Below are 18,462 nucleotides of genomic sequence, written 5' to 3'. Positions count from 1 at the left end.
TGGGGGAGGATGTTGCTCTTCTCTAAGCAGTTATCCAAACCTGGTCAGAGATCAGGAGCCAGGTGGGTATGTCAGCGGTGTGTTTGTAATCTGGCCTTTGGCTGGGGTCTTTGAGGCGTGGATGTCAGGAGAGGGGCTTATTGTCTTCAAAATACATCTGCCCAAACCTCTCTCCAGCCAGGCGAAATGGGGGGGATGCCCCAGAGGGGATGGGAAAGAATTTGGTCACTTTCCCCCCCAGACACACACACCAGCCTCATCTGAGAAGGAAACATGGCTTTTGATTATCTGCCTAGTTCACAGCTGTAAGGGGAGTGAGCAGACCTGGAGTTCGCCCACACCAGCTGCTCCGGATCCAGGAAATGCAGGACGAGCTGCTGCTTTTCACTGCACCTTGCCCACCCCTCGCTTTCTCCGAGCGCTTTCACTTTAGCAAGGAAATGGTTGGATGCATTTTTACCCATGTTTTAGCCCAGGTCCCCCCCCACCGTCCCCCAGCTCTGTGCATTGGAGAGGCAAATTCTTCGGCTGATCCTTGCCTTTGGGATGGGCAGTCCTGAACATATTTTTGACTCTTTTTTAGGCTAGTCCTTTTTAAAAAAAAAAACAAAACAACCTGCTTGATGCTCTTTGTAGAGGGTGAGAGGCTGTGAAGTCAGTTTGTTTGTTTTGGAGTTTGGGAGAGAGCAGAGAAAATGGAAGGTTTTATTGTGATCCGTGATTATTGTGTGTATTACGGTAGCACAGAATTCTCGAGATCCTCAGGACTGTAGCAGCTCAGGTCCCTCTGTGTAGGGAGATACCTGGGGCTGGAGGTTCTAGTGTTGGGGGCTCAGCTGCCCCCATTCTTCTTATGTCACTTGTTCCCCCACGGAAGCTCTGCTGAGTGCTCCCAGGGAGGCTATGGAAGCGGGTCGATGCATTCGCACCCCCTGTGAGTTCAGAGAGCTAGTCATGGCCCATGCTACCATCCCAGGGAAGGCGCAGGTGGGGGTGGACGCTGGGGCAGACTAGCGGGGGGAATGGATGGGACCCAGTGCTCTGGGAGCTAAGCGAGTTTGAGGGACCCTGAGCCATCTCACGTGCTCTGAAGAGGATCAGGGTCTTTGGGGTGGAGAGACTTACCATGACTGCCCGAGTGTTAGTACGGTGAGCAGTGACGTTCCCTGTTGGGTAAGCGGCGGTTAGGGGGAGCGTGGGCTGTTGTGGGGACTGTGAGCGGGGCTGTGTCCTAGGACCCAAGACCTTCTCTTGCTGGGCTACCGGCCCCCACTCTGCTGGGTCTTTCCTCCCCTGCATCCCGTGCAAAAGCTGTGTCCCACTCAGGGAAGAGGAGTTACCTGGCACAGCACCTGGGGGATGGTTGGGAGCGGCTGCTTCTCAAGGAGAGTCTTGGTGAGGCCGCCAGGCAGCTGGAGACAGGAGACCTGGTGGAGCTTCCCCAGGCGCTGTCTGACTGGCAGTGGCCGAGGAGACATTTAGCAAGAAGCTTTTGGCTTTGACCCTTAGACAGGCAGGGCCATCATGGCCTCCCAGGAGGGGACATTTCTCTCTCCTTCCCAGGGGAGCTGAGGGTGAGGCTCTTGGGCTTAAGCTGGGCAGGAAGGCTGCAAGCTTTGCAAAAGAGCCTCTCGCTTTTGGAACCTTTTTCCTGGGTGCTCGCAGCTGCACCAGGCAGAGGAGGGGACAGGAGCTGCCCCAAGGAACCCTCAGTCTTGGAAGAAAACAGAATGGCTACATTAGATTTAAAAGGAAATCAACCTTCATGCTTCAAGGCACGAATACCCTGCAGTGGGGAGGAAACCTCCCCTCTGGGCAGGTGGGCCCAGTATCGGGTTTCTCTTTCCTTCCTCGGAAGCATCTGATGCTGACTGCTGTCAGAGACAGGCTCTTGGACTAGATGGACTCTCGTATGCTCCAGTCTGGCAGATCCTTTGCTCCTGCTTTAGCACCTGCTCCAAAGCTCAGTGAAGTCCGTGGAAAGGCTCCTGGCTTTCGTGGGCTTCGGATCAGGCCCTGAGAGGGGACAGTTCCACGTGCCAAATGCATCTAGGTGCAAGACAGGTAAATATTGTTCCTGGTACAGTTGGTGGGTGGGCAATTGCAGGAGGCATGTGCTTGTGTGGGAGGGTTTTGAACAGGGAAGAGTACCAAGGGTTAGGAGCTTTCTCCCCAGCATGAGGGGCTGTTAAGTAGCAGAGTCCAAATTCTGCTCTGCCTCCTGCCCAGAACATCCACACAGGCTTCCAGGTGGCCTTGAGGCCAGCATGGGTAAAGATGGGGCAGAACATGACAGATCAGGTCCCTTGGCCTGCCGGAGTAGAACAGCGTGAAAGTTTCCTTTGGGTTGAATGTTTTTGGCCGGCTGGAATGGCCACGTGTTGAGACCTGGGTCTCACCCATAGCATAGGTGGACTAACGGTGCTTAGCAGGTGCATGGCTCTTCACAGACATCCTCCCATACCCCAAAGGGAGGCAGGGAAGTACCATTCTCACCATGCTACAGATAGGGGAAACTGAGGCAGGTTTGCTAAGTGAGGTGAGGTCACAATGGGGAGGAAGTGACATTGCCAACATTGGAACCCAGGAACTCCTGACTCCCGGTCCGGTGCTCATCCCACTTGCCCACACCTCTGTTCACCCCTTCCCTGTCCGCGCAGGTTCTGCTGTAGCTAAGTCCGTTCCGAGTGTCCGTGCGGCTGGGTGACAACTCACCTTTGCTGGGGGATGCCCTGCGCCTCTCTGGCATGCTCAGCTGTGGCTGTCTTCCAGTGTACTTCCCCCCCCTCGGCTGGGCTGAACTGGTTACATGTGCTCGGAGAGCAGAGACCAGTGGAGTGTTACAAAGAACAGATTTGATGAACAGGGTGATTACGGGGGGAAATTTAGAGTACTCGGAGCCTTGGCACAATTGGCTGCCATCGGGAAATGCTTCTGTGCCAGAAGCCCCTAGGAACCGTGGCAATTCGAGGGCGAGTCTGTGGGCAAGTCACAGCCCTTTGTGTTTCAGACAGGAAATGGTTGAAGAAATATACTGACATGGGAAAAGACTTGCTAGTTCGGTGTTGGCTTAGGATTTCAGAGGTCCGGTGGGCGGGAGTGCGAAGAACCCATAAACCAAGGGGAGGCTGCAGTGCCCGGCCTAGTGTCTCCTGGAGCAGCATTCTCACTGGAGCCAAGGAGAAACCGAAACCCGCACAGCATCGAGTGGGGCTTGGAAGGGGATGGGGGGGCCGCACAGTCCATAGCAGAGGCCAGCGTGCATGATTGTGGCACAGATGCTATGTTCCATCCAGTAGGAAGTGGAGCTTTGGGGCACGCCCTCTCTCTGCTGCTGGAGACTCTCCCCTGCTTTCCTCTCCTGTGGGCTCAGGTTTGGAGGCAGGGCTTGCCGGTTTGATGAAAATGTTAATTATAGTAACGTCAGTTCCCTTCTCTCCTTCGTTCCCCCCATGCCCTTTTCCCCTGTAGTGCCCCATGCTGCTTCCTTTCTCATTGTAATGAAGTAAAGTCAGCACCCAGTGAGGGGTGTTAATGGGTGGGATAACCTGCCTTTTGGGAAATCCTAGGAGCAGATTCACCCGCTAGCCACAAGGCGTCCTTTGCAAGGGTGTCAGTGGGAAATGAGGACTGTAGACCATTGCATAGAAGACTTTCCTTGTCACACTTGTACTTCCTTATCCCTTTCTTGAGCTGTCTGTAAAATCCCAGCACTGCAGAAGCGAGCCGCGTCTGGGCCATCCACAGAGGTGGGAACTAAATGCATTTGCTAGGGCTTCGGAGTTGCCTTTGACTTGCTCGCATGTCATAACCTAGGCCCATCGCCCAGAACTGTGAACAGCTGTAACGCTCGTCACTGCCGTGCATGTGGTGGGAAGCCTCCAAAGGCGCTGGGGCAGGGTGTGCCCAGTAGGGACGGGAGAATGCCGAGGGGGGGCTGATGCAAAGGGGATAAAGGGAGGAGCAGCTGGATTGTTTGGGCTTCCAGACATGCTTTGTTCAAGGGCCCGTTTTCATGGCAATGAGAACCAGCCATTGGGCTGCATTATCTCATGACCTGGTGGGAGGGGGGCATTACATGAACTTCCTACTGCTGGGTGAGGCTCCACGGTTAATAGCAACACTGGGGGCACCCACATGGGCCAGCCCATGGAGTTTTAACCCCTGGGTTACCTAACCTGGCTCAGAGGGGTGTAGACAATTTGCTGGAACCTTTCCATGTGCTCACGCTCTTGCCATTATTACCCTGAGCTGCTGGTGATGGCAGCCAAGGGAACAGATGGGGTGGAGGAGGCTAGCAGAGATGAAGCCCTGGTAGCCTGCACCTTGCCCTCGCAAAGCATGCTCTGGGCCAGGGTATGACTCCTCGCCTCGCCACCTCTGGATGGTGAAGGGGAGGGTCTGTTGGCCAGGGAGGACAGAAGCGTAAAGGAATCTCTCTGAGTGGTCGGCCTGTCCAATGGCGGCTGACACTCAGTTGGGCGCTCTCTGCGGTCGTTTAGTGCCGCCGTAACCCGGCGTTAAAGACAAGAATAAGTAATGAGCGAAGACAAAGGTTTGCCAGCGCCCTAATCCCTCTCCCCTTGTCTCTTTCATCTCCAGTCGAACCAGGAAAGTGGTACTAGACCTTCCTTACTAAATTAAATGTAGAGGCTGCTCCTCCAAGGGAAAATTCAGTTCATCCATAGTGTTTGATTTCCCAACCACAGCAGTATGGTGCCTCCAGGGAAAAAGCCAGCCGGGGAAACTTCCAATTCCAACAAAAAGTGCAAGCGCTATTTCAATGAGCACTGGAAGGAGGAATTTACGTGGCTGGAGTTTGACTATGAAAGGAAACTCATGTTTTGCATAGAGTGTCGCCAGGCACTGGTGAAGAATAAACATGGCAAAGCGGAGAATGCCTTTACCGTGGGCACGGATAACTTCCAGCGCCATGCCTTGCTGCGGCACGTCACCTCTGGAGCTCACCGCCAGGCGCTGGCGGTTAACAGAGAGCAGCTGGCTTTTGAAGCTCGCGTCCATAACCACCAAGAGCTGCGCTCCGTCATCAAGGTGGACGTGAACCCCGCCAAGATCGCTGTCCTCACCACCGTGTACTGGATGGCTAAGGAGGAGATCCCAGACGAGAAGTGCTCCTCCCTGCTTGAGTTCCAGAAGTTCAATCTCTGCCAGGCGTTGCTGACCTCGGAGCACAATGACTGTTACCACCCCAGCAGCGTCAAAGAGATGCAGGTGTGTGTCTGAGCCGGGCACTGTTCGGTTGTGTTTTCTGTCCTTGTGCTTGATCGCAATGGCTTTGGGCTGCCCCCCTGCTGGCGACATGCCCACCAGTAAAGACACCTTAATGCCCCCAGTTCAGCAAAGGCCTGACACCCATCTCCAGCAAAGCACCTGGGACCCAGTTTGGGAAAAGCATCCCTGTACACAAAAGCTCTTTGCCTGTCCTTTACCTAATCAGTGGGACAGGAGCATGTACTTAAAGTTTTTAAAGCATTCCGGAATCAGAGCCATAAGCACATGCTCCAGTCCCACTGGACGTGTCCCTAAGTGCTTTGCTGAACCAGGGCCTAAGAGCCACCTTTTAACAGGGAGCCTCCTGTCTTAAAAAACTACTTGAAGGTGTCCACCATGTAGGTTCTGGTATAATTTTATGGACCGTTAATCATGATGCCTGGCACTCTTACTGTGCTCTATGTTCTCCTAGTGCTCTGCCGGCGTTACCTAATCAGTCCTCACCAAACTCACTGGGAAGTGGGTAAGTAGTAGTGTGGCCCCATTCTACAAGTGGGGAATCTGAGGCACTGGCAAGTTAATGCAACTGCACAAGGCCACTCAGCTGTTCAGGGCCTGCAAAAGGCCTCGGCTTATTTGGTGCACAGGTCTTGTTCGCTGGCCTCTTGCAAACGGGTGAATTCCCCCTTGGGGAATAGTGGCAGAGTCGGGACAAGAACCTATGAGTTGCTTGGGGTCACCTGTTGGCTCAGTCCATTAAGCCATGTGGCCTCTTGGTCTACACTAAACCTTCACATAAAACCACTTGCAACTGGCGATCCTTCCTTGGTGTTCCTTTGGTGTGGAGGCTCAAGACAAGTTTCTCAGTATTAAAAATTGATGCAACATCTTGTTGGTGTCGACAGCTAATTAGGCAACGAGGGCATTCCTAGGAGTTCGTAGAAAGTGATAGAGTCCATCAAAGACTGGCCTTTGTCAATAAACAGGGAGTTTTGCATTCGTTCACATGCGTTTAGTGTACATGGGCAGCCAGTGGACTTTAGAAGGAAGTGCAAAGAATCCATTTTTAAAATCGGAGACATTTTTTTTCCTCCCTCCTGTTTGAATGTGCCAGATTTCACAGTAAATTAATGATGAATATTTTAATGATAAAAACCTCAAGAGATCAATTAGCATACCAGAGCACCGTGGGGGGTTTTTGTCCTTTTTTTACCCTAAACTGGGTGATCAGGAAGATCAAGTTGAAGGCAAAGAGTTCAGAGAGGATTTTCTTAATTTTACAAATGTTTCATGCCTGTTAAAATCAAATTAATTTGTAGTGAATTTTGGCTGTTTGCCAGTCATTTAGCTAAATAAAGAACCCTATTTTACTGCAGCTAAACTAACCCACTAATTAGATTTCTCAGCCTCTAATGGTACTTGCAGCATTTGGGGGGAAAAAAGGATGTTTTTTTTCAAATCAGTGGTATTTTAATGAAAAGGGTCAAATAGAATTAAGGAGAAAAAGACAACATGAAGTTTCATGGCTTCTTCAGCATGTGATTTGTTTTTAAAGCATGAGAGTAACTGATGAAATTATAACAAAATAAAAAAGCAGGTCTTAGGTATGTTAATTATACTCTAACGAGGATGAGATTCAGGAGTCACTATGTAGGGTAAGGGGGGAGATTCAGGAATGCATTCCTATTTGGGATCCCACCTAAGCAGGTGCTTAATGTTAAGCATGTGTTTATGGCTGATTGAAATCAATGGGACTTAAGCACAAGCCTAAAGTAAAGTATTTGCTCAGGTGCTTTCCTGAACAGGAGTGTTAGCCTGAGTTTTCAAATACCATTTTATCAAAACGAGCAGCAAGTTCCCTTATTTAAAAAAAGGAAACCAATTTGGAACAGAGACTTCAATTTCCTGTATGTTTGTTCAGCAGCAAGCACAAAGCGGCCCTGCCTAGTTGAATCCTGTGGGCACTCTCACGGTATAGATATTAATGAATAATACTGCCGTATTTTATAGTAATTGGCAAGAACAGCGCTGTATCAGTGCAGCGGATCTTGGGTCTGATTTACCTCTCTGACGCTGGCATGAAAGGAGAACAAGGCCTAAAGAGACAGTAGAGTAGGATACAGTCGCTTTTATTTTTTTTAAATAAAGGTTGCCTGGATAATTGTCCTCGTAGTTTCCATGTAAAAGATTCTGCTCGATGCTGCTCTGTCACCCCAGTGTAAAAATCCGGAGGGAGTCCTGTGGAGTTACTTCAAATTTAGGCCTCAGTTCAGGAAAGCTCATCTATTCAGGGGGGGAGTTTAAGCATGTGCTTCTCTTTGAGCATGTGTTTCAGAGTAAAATTTTCAAATGTGCCTAAGTCTCACTGACTTCCATCGACTCCTAAGTGACCTAGGAACCAAAAGGTAACATTCTGAAAGCATCTAAGTCCCATTTCCAAAAGTGATCTAGGCACTTAGGAGCCTAAGTCTCACTGAAAGTCAGTGGGGTTTAGGCCCCTAAATCACTTAAGCCACAATTTTAAAGCAATTTAGGCACCTAGCTCCCTTTAAACATCTGGATCTTGGAGCAACATTTTTTAAAAAGTGCCCAAGTACCATTGATTTTCATTGACTCCTAAGCCACTTCTGTGCTTTTGAAAATGGGATTTAGGCTAAGTCATTTGGGTACATTTTGAAAATTTGACCACAAGTCTCATGGAAAGTCAATGGGACTTAAAGTTAAGCCCGTGTTGAAATGCTGTCCTGAGTCAGGGCTCTACACTGGGTTAAGTGAGATCAGAGTCAGGACACCTTGCAGCTTTTAGGGGTATTTTTAAGCATGGTTCGAAATTCATTTTAATTTCTTTTTTCCCCCTGCCCACCCCGATGCTGCTTCGTTAACTGGCTCAGGCAGCGATCGTTAAAGTCCTTCACAATGAGGACAGGCACAAGATGAAAGCCTCGCCATTCGTTGGGCTGGTGGTGGACGAGATGGTCGACATTTTGGAGCACAGGAACCTGGTCATGTTTACAACCACCATCTCCCCGTGCGACGGGCAGACCTCCATCACATTCCTGGGCAGCTTTGAGCTGCCAGCTGGGGAGGCCTACACTGTGGCGGACAAAGCGGTCGAGGTGATGCACTCTTTTGGCGTTCCCACCATGAAGATCACGTGGCTCAGCTCTGAAAGCTCTTTCCTGATGGCCGATAGGCTGAATGGGGTGGGGACCAAGCTGAAGTCCATCTGTCCTCTTCTCACTGAGATGCACTGCATGTCCCACAGGAGCTCCCTGCTGCCAGCTGAGAGTGTTGTAAATATCGAGTATGTCCGTAAATACGAGACCACGGTGGATGCTGTCTACCGACTCTACTCCAACTTCAAAGGGGAGAGCAACAGCCTCCAGGAGCTGCAGAGTGTCCTGGATCTATGCGAGATAGACCTGGAGGGCCCCAAGACCATCCACTGGACTTCCATCTTCCCAGCTGTGGAGGCAATTGACTCCTCATGGCCTACGTTGGTGCTTCTTCTGGAGAGTGAGTCGCAGAGGTCCCCCGTGGCGTTTGGCCTCTGCGAAGAGCTCAAGAAGTTCCAGTTCGTGGCTTTCACAAAGATCCTCCTGGATGTCCTCCCCGTCTTCCAGAAGCTGAGTCGGTTCCCCCAGATTGAGGACTTCGATCTCTCCATCCTGAAGCCCATCGTCTCTGCCACCGCCACCACCCTGCAAGCCCAGAAGACCACAAGCGGCCAGAATTTCCAGGAGTTCCTCAACGAGATAAATGAGCATCCTCGAGAGGACCAGGAAGATGAGAGCCGTTTCTACTACAAGGGGGTGGAGCTTGCCAGCTGCTCCAAGTTGCACCTGAAGAACTTTGAGCACTTGAAGGAGACCTACCTCGAGAGCGTGCGGGGCAACTTGCTGGATAGGTTCCCTAGCCACGTTCTTGAGGCTGTCAACTCCTTCTCCGCCATCTTTAACCCCAAGTGCTACCCCCAGTCTTTGGATGATATCGGCAGCTATGGCATCACCGAACTGAACTTCCTCTTGCAGGCTTATTCCCGGGTGGTGGTGAGTGAAAGGGCACTGAACGATTTCCCTCTTTTCAAACGGATAGTGTTCAGCCTCAGCCAGTTATCCTTCAAGGACCTGTGCATCAAGCTGGTTTACAGCCATTCCGAAATGCACGAGCTCTTCCCGGACTTTGCTGTCCTGGCTGCCATTGCTCTGGTCTTGCCTCTTGGCTCGGTGCTCTATGAGAAGATCAACCGGGGCCGGGAACTCATGAAACGCAGCCAGTGGCGCTATGCGAAGGACTCCAGCCTGTCCAACTTCATGAAAATCGCTATAGATGGGCCCACCATTAACGAGTTTGACTTTGCGTTAGCCATCGAGTATTACGAAAGTCTGAGAGAATCCGATTTCATCATGGCACAGGTTAAATAAGATGAAAACCAAGCCACCTTTTGGGGTGATCAACTGTGAAAATACGAAATATTTTTGACTCCAAGATGAAGTTACCCTGCTGATAGGGTGTGAGGCCTTACATTTAAGCAAGAATATCTAAGGGTTGAGTTTTGTTTTGTTCTCATTATTACGATTTTCCCTTCGCTTTACCACTCTCATCTCTTCCATCATTTCCGATCAGCCAGCCACACAAACGCGCTACAGAATCTAGGGCTAAGTGTGGAATGTTGCAAGAGTATTCTGTTCAGCGCCGGGAACTTTTGAGCAAGTCCTATTGTGAAGCAGGACAAGGGAGCTTTTTCTTAAATTCATTTCGGTCCTGCTATCTCAAAAGAAATTTGATTGAATTAGCTGAAATGTTTAATATCCATTTTTCCTGCTGGTTTTAGCCACACTATTAAATTTCAAATTGTGTTTAGATTCACTTTATCTTTCCTTCAAAAAAAAATCTCATATCTTGAGCTCAAACATAATGTTGCTTACGCACACCGTTCCTGGCAGCTTTCTCTTGATGTTCTGTTCTGCAAAAAATATCCAATTTTTTCTCTTTGGAGCCTAGAGAATGAACACTGAAGAGACAGCATATCTTTCTGGGTCCGTCACACATCTCATCATGCCTAGCAGTGTCTTGTTAAAATTCCTTGCACTGAGCACAAAATATTTTTAGTGTTGGAATCAGCTCATGATCCTTACAAATTCAAGTAATTTGGAGAGTGATTTTGTAATCACCAAGGAAATAGAAACTTTTAAATGAATCCTTGTGTATATATGTTTGTGTGTGTATATATATATATATATATAAATTTATATAAATATAGATATATATTAAATAAATATATCTTCACTTTCCTAGTGTTAAAGTACAAAGATATCTAAAAGGACTTTGGTTTTTTGTTTTTTTTTTTTGGTGCAACGACAGAATAAATTATATACAAGGGTCCAAAAAAGTAATAAACAGTGAATTCCTGGTCTTTTCAGAACAGTGCATTGTCCCTAACCTTTCCGTTGTAGTCTAAGCCTTCTGCAATCTTACAACCAAAGAAAAGGTCCTTTAACATCTACCTTATGGACAAACTTGAGTTTTGTTTCTATTGATTTTTTTTTTTAAACGTTCCCTCGCCTTGGAGCGAGTGACATTGGGACAGTCAAGTGTAAGATGGCTCCTCTGTTAGTATGGGGTCGGTACACAAGTTTTTAACCTTTGTAACCATGTCCGGATAGAGTCTATGTTGCATGGCATGTGTCCTCTTTGTTAATTACATGGGCTTATGTTTGTTTTTACCTTATTTGCGGTGTTTTTCTTAGTTTGGGGGAGGGAAGGGGGAGAAGACCCTTATTACTGGTTTTAATTTGCAATAAAGTCAAAACATTCATCTAAAGTATCACGTCATTTTAATGCTTGTGCACCCTGACAGCTGTGCTCGTTTAGCAAAGGGTTTGGGCATTATTAGCTGTACTAGGAGGTCAGAAATCCCCCAAGTCTCCAGGTTCCCATGCTGAGCAGCACCGTCCCTGTTACCACCAGGCAGAACCAAGCCTCATTTCATGCATCAGGGCACGTTTTCCCACTAAGGATCCAGAGCCCAGTGAAGACGGTGGGAGTCTATCCACTGACTTCAGTAGACTTTGGATCAAGCCTGAATTCCCAGTGTTAGTGGGTGACGCCTGATGCTTCCCCAGTGTCGTTCCTGGGGGTCCAGACCTGACATTGTCCCCAGGAGCGTCTCTCCATTGCCACCCCCTGTACTTGTGTTTAGTGGGGTGTTTCTCCTCCAGGAGTTTGGGGGCTGGAGGTGTAGCTCCAGGTACATCTACACTGCGGGTGCTGCAGAGGGACAGCCACGGTGCTGCAGCTTCGTCACTCTAGCGTAGACACTTGCTAACGCGACGGAAGGGGGATTTCCATTGCTGTGGTCAGGCCACCCCCTCGAGAGGTTGCTGGGTCCGTCGACCCAGCTGCGTCTACAGTGGGGCTTCGCCACACTTTGCCACACAGGGTGCAAAATTTTTCACACCCCTGAGTGATGTAAGTTGTAGGTGTAGACCAGGCCGAAGAATCCAGCTCTCGCCACTGCATTAGGCCAAATTCAGTCCGAGAGCGAATGAGTGTAACTGCGCTGACTGCAATAGACTTGCACCACTTTGTACGTAGCCCCATTTGCTCCTCGGTGCCCACTGTGCAGTAATAAATCAGCGACCCGGTCTTGCTGAGATGCTGATGATCTGTGTCAGGGATCAGCACTACACTGGGTTATGCACCGTTCTCCCTTACAATGAAAGCAAGCCTTTAAATCTGCTTCTGTTGCCGTGCTGTCCATCCCACGCACCGCACAAACAAGGGGACTTCAAAACGGCCAATCTGAAAGTCACCTGACTTACCTGAAGAAGAGCTCTGTGTGAGCTTGAAATCTCATGTCTCTCACCAACAGAAGTTGGTGCAATAAAATATATCGCCTCCCCCCACCCCATCTCACTAAATTCCCTGGGACCAAAAGCAGCTGCTACAATGCTCCATGCTTGTAAAGTAAATCCAGCAAGTAAAACCCTTCAGACCGCACTCTCCTTTTCATGTTTTGCTTCGTTATTATGTGTATTCCAGCAGCACCAAGAGGCCTCTGCTGAAATCAGGGATGCATTGTGCTAGTCAGTGAACAGACGTTTAGGAAAAGAAAGTCCCTGCCCTGAAGAGTTTGTAACTAAAACGAAGACACAGGCTGGGTGACAAGAAATGTAGTGATGTTGAGAGACACAATTCATCTTGCAGTCTCCTTAGACTTACGACTTTTGGCTACAGAAATAAGTTGTTTCCACCATAATAAATATTCTTGGGTTCTAACCAGGTTTGAATTTACAGTCACAATCCTTGGGTTACTCCAGATGGTGACAATGGTTCGGTGTAATGCTTTCACTCCAGAGTCCTTCACTGCCTTACATATGGTCTGACTCATCAGGGATGCGCTATATGCCGATGGAGCAGGGCAGTTCATTGCCATCCCTGTCTGTCTTTTTCTGCTCCTATATTTATACCCCACTGATCACCACACTACAGTATCTGAATGCCTTAAATATTATCCTCACCTGACAGATGGGGAAACTGAGGCCCAGCAAGATGTAGTGACTGGCTCAAGGCCACAGAGTCTGTGGCAAAGCCAGTGGCTGAACCCAGATTTCTTGAGTCCCAGTTCAGTGTCTTAACCACAAAACCACCCTTCCCTTCCCTTCCCTTCATCTCTCTCTTAGAGTAAATGAAGCAAACACTTCAAGGTGCCATCAGTGATTATTATAACAAGTACAGCTGTGGGGCCTGTGTAGTTCCAATTATTATCCCTAAAGCTGGCACAGTTCTGCCCCTTGACTTCTGCCTCTCTCCCTAGGTATTTCTCCAGCAAGCTGGTAAAGGCATTTCCTAGGGAAGCGTTTGCTCTTCTGAGAATGTATGGCCTGGTATTCCATCTGTCACTATCCGCCTCTTCTCAGAGCGGGGAACCTTCAGGATAGCTCGTGAACACACGAGCTAAAGGAGAGTAGGGGGCCTTGGTGAACTTTATTGCATATATGTGGAAGCGAGGTTTGCGTTTAACAGATTGAAAATCAGGGGCTCGCTCTGCCGGTGGAGCGAAACGTGACAAAAAACAATGCCATCTGAGAGCTGGAAAGTGTTTTGAGGTTCACTGTGTACCCCACTTCCTGGATTCCGGCCACCCGCCTGCTCTGGTGGAACATGCACCATCAATTGGTCTCTGTATCTTCTGAAAAGGTTATTCTGAAAAGTGACTCTGCAGAAGTGATGGCTCCAGATCAGAACTGAACAGCTTAGAGGCAAAAAGACCACGATTGGGTCCCTAACTTACCTCTGCCTATTCTTCAAACTCACCCAAGGATCCGACAGTCTGTTTGCGTCCTGTGGGAGTCACAGGTCGTGGCCAGCGAGAAAGACGCTGCTGGCTCATATTCTTCCTCCGTTATACCCACACAACCCACTGAGTCCACATTCTGGTTGCAGAGTCATCACTAAGGGTGACATGTGACCTGCCTGCTCTTCATTATTGATGACGATGCATGAAAAAGGAATTTCCTAAGTTGACTTCAGCTCTCAATGTGGAATTTGCAGATGTGGCAGCTGGGTGGGTGGGAAGGGAAGTCTCTTACTTCTAAACTCATTGGATTTTATATGAGTGGCAAGACGCAATAAAACACCAGGGTAATTGTCAGAGCAGAAGAGCATGTTCTTGGGTTGCGTAGATGCATGGAAAGCCATTTGTCTGGAATAATGAAACCAAGGATTTCAATCTTCAGTGCATGTTGAAAGGGGTGATTGAGTTAGCCATGTCCCCAGCCCTGTTCTTTGTTATAGCTGTTAATATCAACTAGATTGCAGCTGTATTTTGGTGGATAGAGCTGCGGGATCATAAGTGATTTTGCACTGAATGTTCAGATCTTGGCATGAGCTCATCTCACTGACCAGACTTTGCTACCATTTGTTTTCTCTCTAAAATGCGTAGGTGAGGGAAGAGAGCAGCTGTTACTCGGTCTTTAAGGAGTGGAGAAGGGGGAGTCATATGGAGTATTAGCAGAATAGAATTTACTCCAAGTATCAGCCACAGATGTGGGGAGAGGGGTTGTTCCACATGGCTTCGGAATGGATACCCAGTGCCCCATCATTGCAGGGAAGATCTCTGCTTTGAGAAACCGGCGCATCTTTTGGTCCCAATCCTGCAGTGAGCTGGGCAGTGAAGTTAGTGGCAGGATATGGGCCTTCTGGTGGGCCTCCACCGGAGCCAACCCCGTTGCCTGTGATGGTGGTGGAATGTTGGAATATTGGCCCCAAACAGCTGTTGTGTAGGGGAGTGTGACTTCGCTGAGCTGGGCACAGCCCCAGCCTGCGGACCCCAGCTCTGAGGAGGAATCTGTGACTTGTCAGGAACCCCCAGGAAGTTGCAATCTGCTGACTGTTGCTAAAAATGCAGTGGGTTGCACTGTTGATCATCTGGGCCAAACCCTGAGAAGCTCAGCGCCCTTTCAGGTGCTCAGGTCCTTTCACAGCACAATGGCAGCCATGCGCCGTCTCATGCTTTGACCCCCCAGCCTGTGGGGAGTGGGGACAGAAAACCATTCCCAAAGGTCTGATTAAAGTAGTTGAAGTGACATTCAGTTCAAGCTACTAGAGGGCAGAGATTTTAAATCCTGGGGTAGAGAATTGGAGAGACAACAGACATCGTTGGGAGCGTCTAGAGAACGAGAGAACCGGATTGTTTCCGTGTAAATAAACTGCTGCTGTCCCCACATGCCGTGGGTAGAGGCTGTGCCAACTGTTGCTCATGGCAGCAGTGGGTCCATGAAAATGTGTCCTCGAAATTCTGAGACGAGTAAGCCCCCCGGATTGACGCTCATGCGGTAGGGCGCAGGTCTTAGCGAGTCACGAGTGCACGGGCAGGATGGTCCGCAGGGCGGCTGCTACACTGATCTGTTGGAAAAGGAGCATGGGGGGAAATAACGTGCAGGAACGAATGTGGTCTGCGGGAAAAGTGCTGGCCAGAGAGCTCCAGGACCTGGAGCCTTTCCTGATTGTGCTGCGTGGCCAGCAGCAGCATGTGCTTCCTGCACGCTGGCCCCGAGTGAGCCAAGTCACTCCGTTTGAGAATGGTCGGGAAGGTGGCTTTGAATAACCAGCAAGTTTCAGAAAACGTTTGAATTGCTCCCAGGCTGATTCCCAAGCGGGCGGAGGGTAATTACCCATTGGAACAACTTCCCGAGGGACGTGGGCAATCCTCCGTTGCTCGGAGTCCATAAGTCAAATCTGGAGTCCTTTCCGACACCCGGGCGGGAGGGCGAAGAGCCGTGATGCAATGGGGACAGGAATTCCTGGGGCAGGGCTCTGGCCTGCGCTATGCACAAAGTCAGACGAGGTGATCACAGTGGTCCCTTCCAGCCGTCAGGTCTGTGGATCTGTGCGAGTGCAGGCCCCCCTCGGCGGGAGGAGCATGATTTCCAAAGTTGGGAGCCTAAGGCAGACCACAGGTAGGATCTCAGGTCGGCTCAGAGGCTCTCCAAGATTCTCCCCTGGAAGGTGCTTTGCTAGTTAGGTGTATAGCACTGTGTTTGCGACCTATGTGCAAAGTTGGGCAATGCTGCCTTTTGGGCTCAAGCAGGAAAATTTGGGCTCATTCTCTGGCTTCTCTGCCTCAGCTGCTGGGGCCTCGGCTTAGAATTTCAGCACATCACTAGTCAGCGAAATACTTAAGCCCACTGACTTCAATGGTGCTGAAGTTGGTGCGTAAGTGCTTTCCTGAACTGGAGCCCAAGGGCAGGGGGCCTGGTATTTACCCAGCAAGCGGTGGGTTCTCTGCCGAACCAGAAAGCAAACCAAGGCCTGAATGTCACTCCTGCACCAACCTGCACTGAGCCAGTGGGAAACAGGGCGATCTTTATCTCGGAGGATCCTGTATCTACGCCCTTCATCAGCAAAACGTCCCACTCCTCTGAATGAAGCTCTGGGCTCTGCCATTTTTGCCAAAGCAAATCATTTTAATGGCGTGTCTGATTAGTAACCGCAAATACGGCCCCCCGCTGCTGCCGGCATCTCGCCCCCAGCGAAGGTAGGGCAGAGCCGGCATTGCGAGCGAGGAAGTTGTGCAGGAGGGTGACCTTGTTGAAGGCAGCCCGAGGACAGGAGCTGGGGAGTGCCAATTTGCCGGTGTTTAGGGGCTGGTCTGCAGTCAGGAAGCTGCTTGTAGCTACCCCAGCATGCCCCCCCGCTGCAGGGCGTGGAGCGGTTCACACCGTCGCTGCTTGGCACCAGAGCAGTGTACCAGCATTCGAGGTTGGTGCTGGCGTAACGATAGCCGCCTAGATGCAATGCTGCAAATTGTCCTTCCGGTTGACGGGAGCTGCTGGGTTCCTGGAGGGCAGCGGTTCGTTGAGGGGTTAGGAATGAGCAAACCCCTCTGAAGCCGGGGACGTTCCCCTGCAATGCAAATCCCATTCCAGGTGGAAGTGAGCCCTCCAGCCCCTCCCCCATTACTGAGCCGACCAACGCTGTGCCATGGCTCCATCACCATGCTATAGAAGCCCAGTTCCTGTGATGACGGGTCAAATCCCTACACACAGGGTGTTTCCTGCTGGGGCTGGGTCCCTTCCTGTAACAACCTGCTTAATAAAGAAAGATCCAAAGGTTGACGGTGGTCCCTGTTCACAGAGGGAATGTACGCTTAGCCTAATGCAGGGGTTGGAAGTTAGGACGTCTGCATCCTACACCTGTGTGACCGAGGATGTGGGTTTTCAGCTGGGAAGGTCACGACTGCCCTGCCCTTCCCCTATTGTGAAGGGGAAGGAGGTCCCAGCTAGATAGAAACGGGTGAGGGAGATGTCTCAGGATGAAAAAGGTCAAGAACTACTGTTTTAAGAGCAGCTTGGGCCTCAGTTTCCCTTTCTGGGGGTAGATAACGCTTCCCTGCCTCTCTTGCATGTTGTGAGGCTCTGCCAGCCAATGTCTGGCAGCTCACGAAGCGTGGGAAATTATTCCCATGTTTACAGCTGTGCTCACTCCTGTTATTCCAATCCCGGCAGTTTTTCCGCTCCGACAAGCGTCCCCCTCGCCTCCCTTTTTTAGATGGGGGGGACGCATTGTTACAGGTTTTATTGTCGTCTTTCGTAACCTTTCCGAGGCCAAACCGGGACGGCATGGAGTGGAAGCTGTGAGGCAAGCTGTCTAGCTGGATCATCAGCTCAGGTCTTTCTGTGAGGCTCCAGGTTACAGACACATGGTGATACAGGAGAGAGACAATTCGTCTTGCAATCTGCTTGGACTTCTAAGCACTGGGTGCAGAAACAAGCGGCTTCCACCCTGAGAAATAGGCTTGATTGCACAGTCACAATCTGTGGGTTACACCAAATGGTGACAGTGGTTCTGAGTAACCTGTTCACTCCCGAATCCTTCTCTCTCTAGTTATGCATACTGCACCAGATATGACGTATGGCATTTGGGGGGTACGTTATCTGCAGATGGATCAGGGTGGTCTGTTGCCATCTCTGTCTGTCCTTTTCTCCAGCTGCATTTATACCCCACTTGTCACCACAGTACAGTATCTGAATGCCTCTAATAATCCCCTCTGGGCAGTTAGGGAAACTGAGGCTCGGAGAGGTGACGTGACTTACCCAAGGACACGGAGCAAGTCAGTGGCAGAGCAGGTAGAAGAAACCAAGAGTGCTGGCTCAAACCACTGTGCTCTAACCACTAGATAACACTGCTCTGTGCAGCATGAGTAATATGGCCTGTTGATCAGCCTGACAGACTCAAGGGGAGAGACAGAGAATCTTGTGTGGAAGATGCTGCACTGAGATCGGGGAGGAAGTCTGGAGTCTGTTCCTAGCTCTGCCACAGACTTGCTGTGTGACCTTGGACAAGTCCCTTAACTCTGTGTGGCTCAGTTCCCAGCTCTGCAAAATGGGGATAAGAATATTCATACTCAGCTTTTCTCCCACTGTTTGTCTGCCTTGGACGGCTTGAGGGTGAGGGACAATCTCGTATGTATTTGTATCACACCCAGCACAATGAGGTCTTGATCTAGGGTAGGTCTAGTGTACTAAGAATCACCTAGGTACCAGTCCCCCTCCGGGAAACGAGAACCAAGTCCCTGATTCAGCCAAGCACAGAAGCCCAGGCTTAAGGTTCAGCACAAACGTAAGTGTTGCCCGTCGTTATTGCTCGCAGACAGAACGTGCCTGTTACTGTGGGTTTTCCCAGGGAGTTCTTTTCTGAAAATTGTCCCCACCAAACCATGCGACT

The 18,462-nt window shown here is 50.0% G+C and overlaps 1 protein-coding gene across 11 annotated transcripts in view; it reads left to right on the top strand.

Moving 5' to 3' along the window:
• Window positions 1-18,462, top strand: part of LOC140904058 (zinc finger protein 385C) — a 195,057-nt gene that overhangs the window by 135,070 nt on the left and 41,525 nt on the right. For 3 of the 11 annotated variants that reach the window (XM_073326275.2, XM_073326273.2, XM_073326272.2), the window contains exons 2-3: window positions 4,603-5,232; window positions 8,124-11,124. The exons of 6 other annotated variants lie outside the window; for them this stretch is intronic. In XM_073326275.2, the coding sequence (XP_073182376.1) occupies window positions 4,714-5,232; window positions 8,124-9,656 (2,052 nt within the window). In that variant the 5' untranslated portion in view covers window positions 4,603-4,713 and the 3' untranslated portion in view covers window positions 9,657-11,124. Of the gene's footprint in view, window positions 1-31; window positions 2,065-4,602; window positions 5,233-8,123; window positions 11,125-18,462 lie in introns of those variants that run through there. 2 more of the 11 variants (XM_073326274.2, XM_073326280.2) reach the window with 2 other exon arrangements.

The sequence above is a fragment of the Lepidochelys kempii genome, chromosome 27 (genome assembly GCF_965140285.1).
Source record: "Lepidochelys kempii isolate rLepKem1 chromosome 27, rLepKem1.hap1, whole genome shotgun sequence".
NCBI classification, from domain to species: domain Eukaryota; kingdom Metazoa; phylum Chordata; order Testudines; family Cheloniidae; genus Lepidochelys; species Lepidochelys kempii.
The sequence above is the reverse complement of the archived record's forward strand: the minus strand, read 5'-3'. Positions and strand labels throughout refer to the sequence as shown.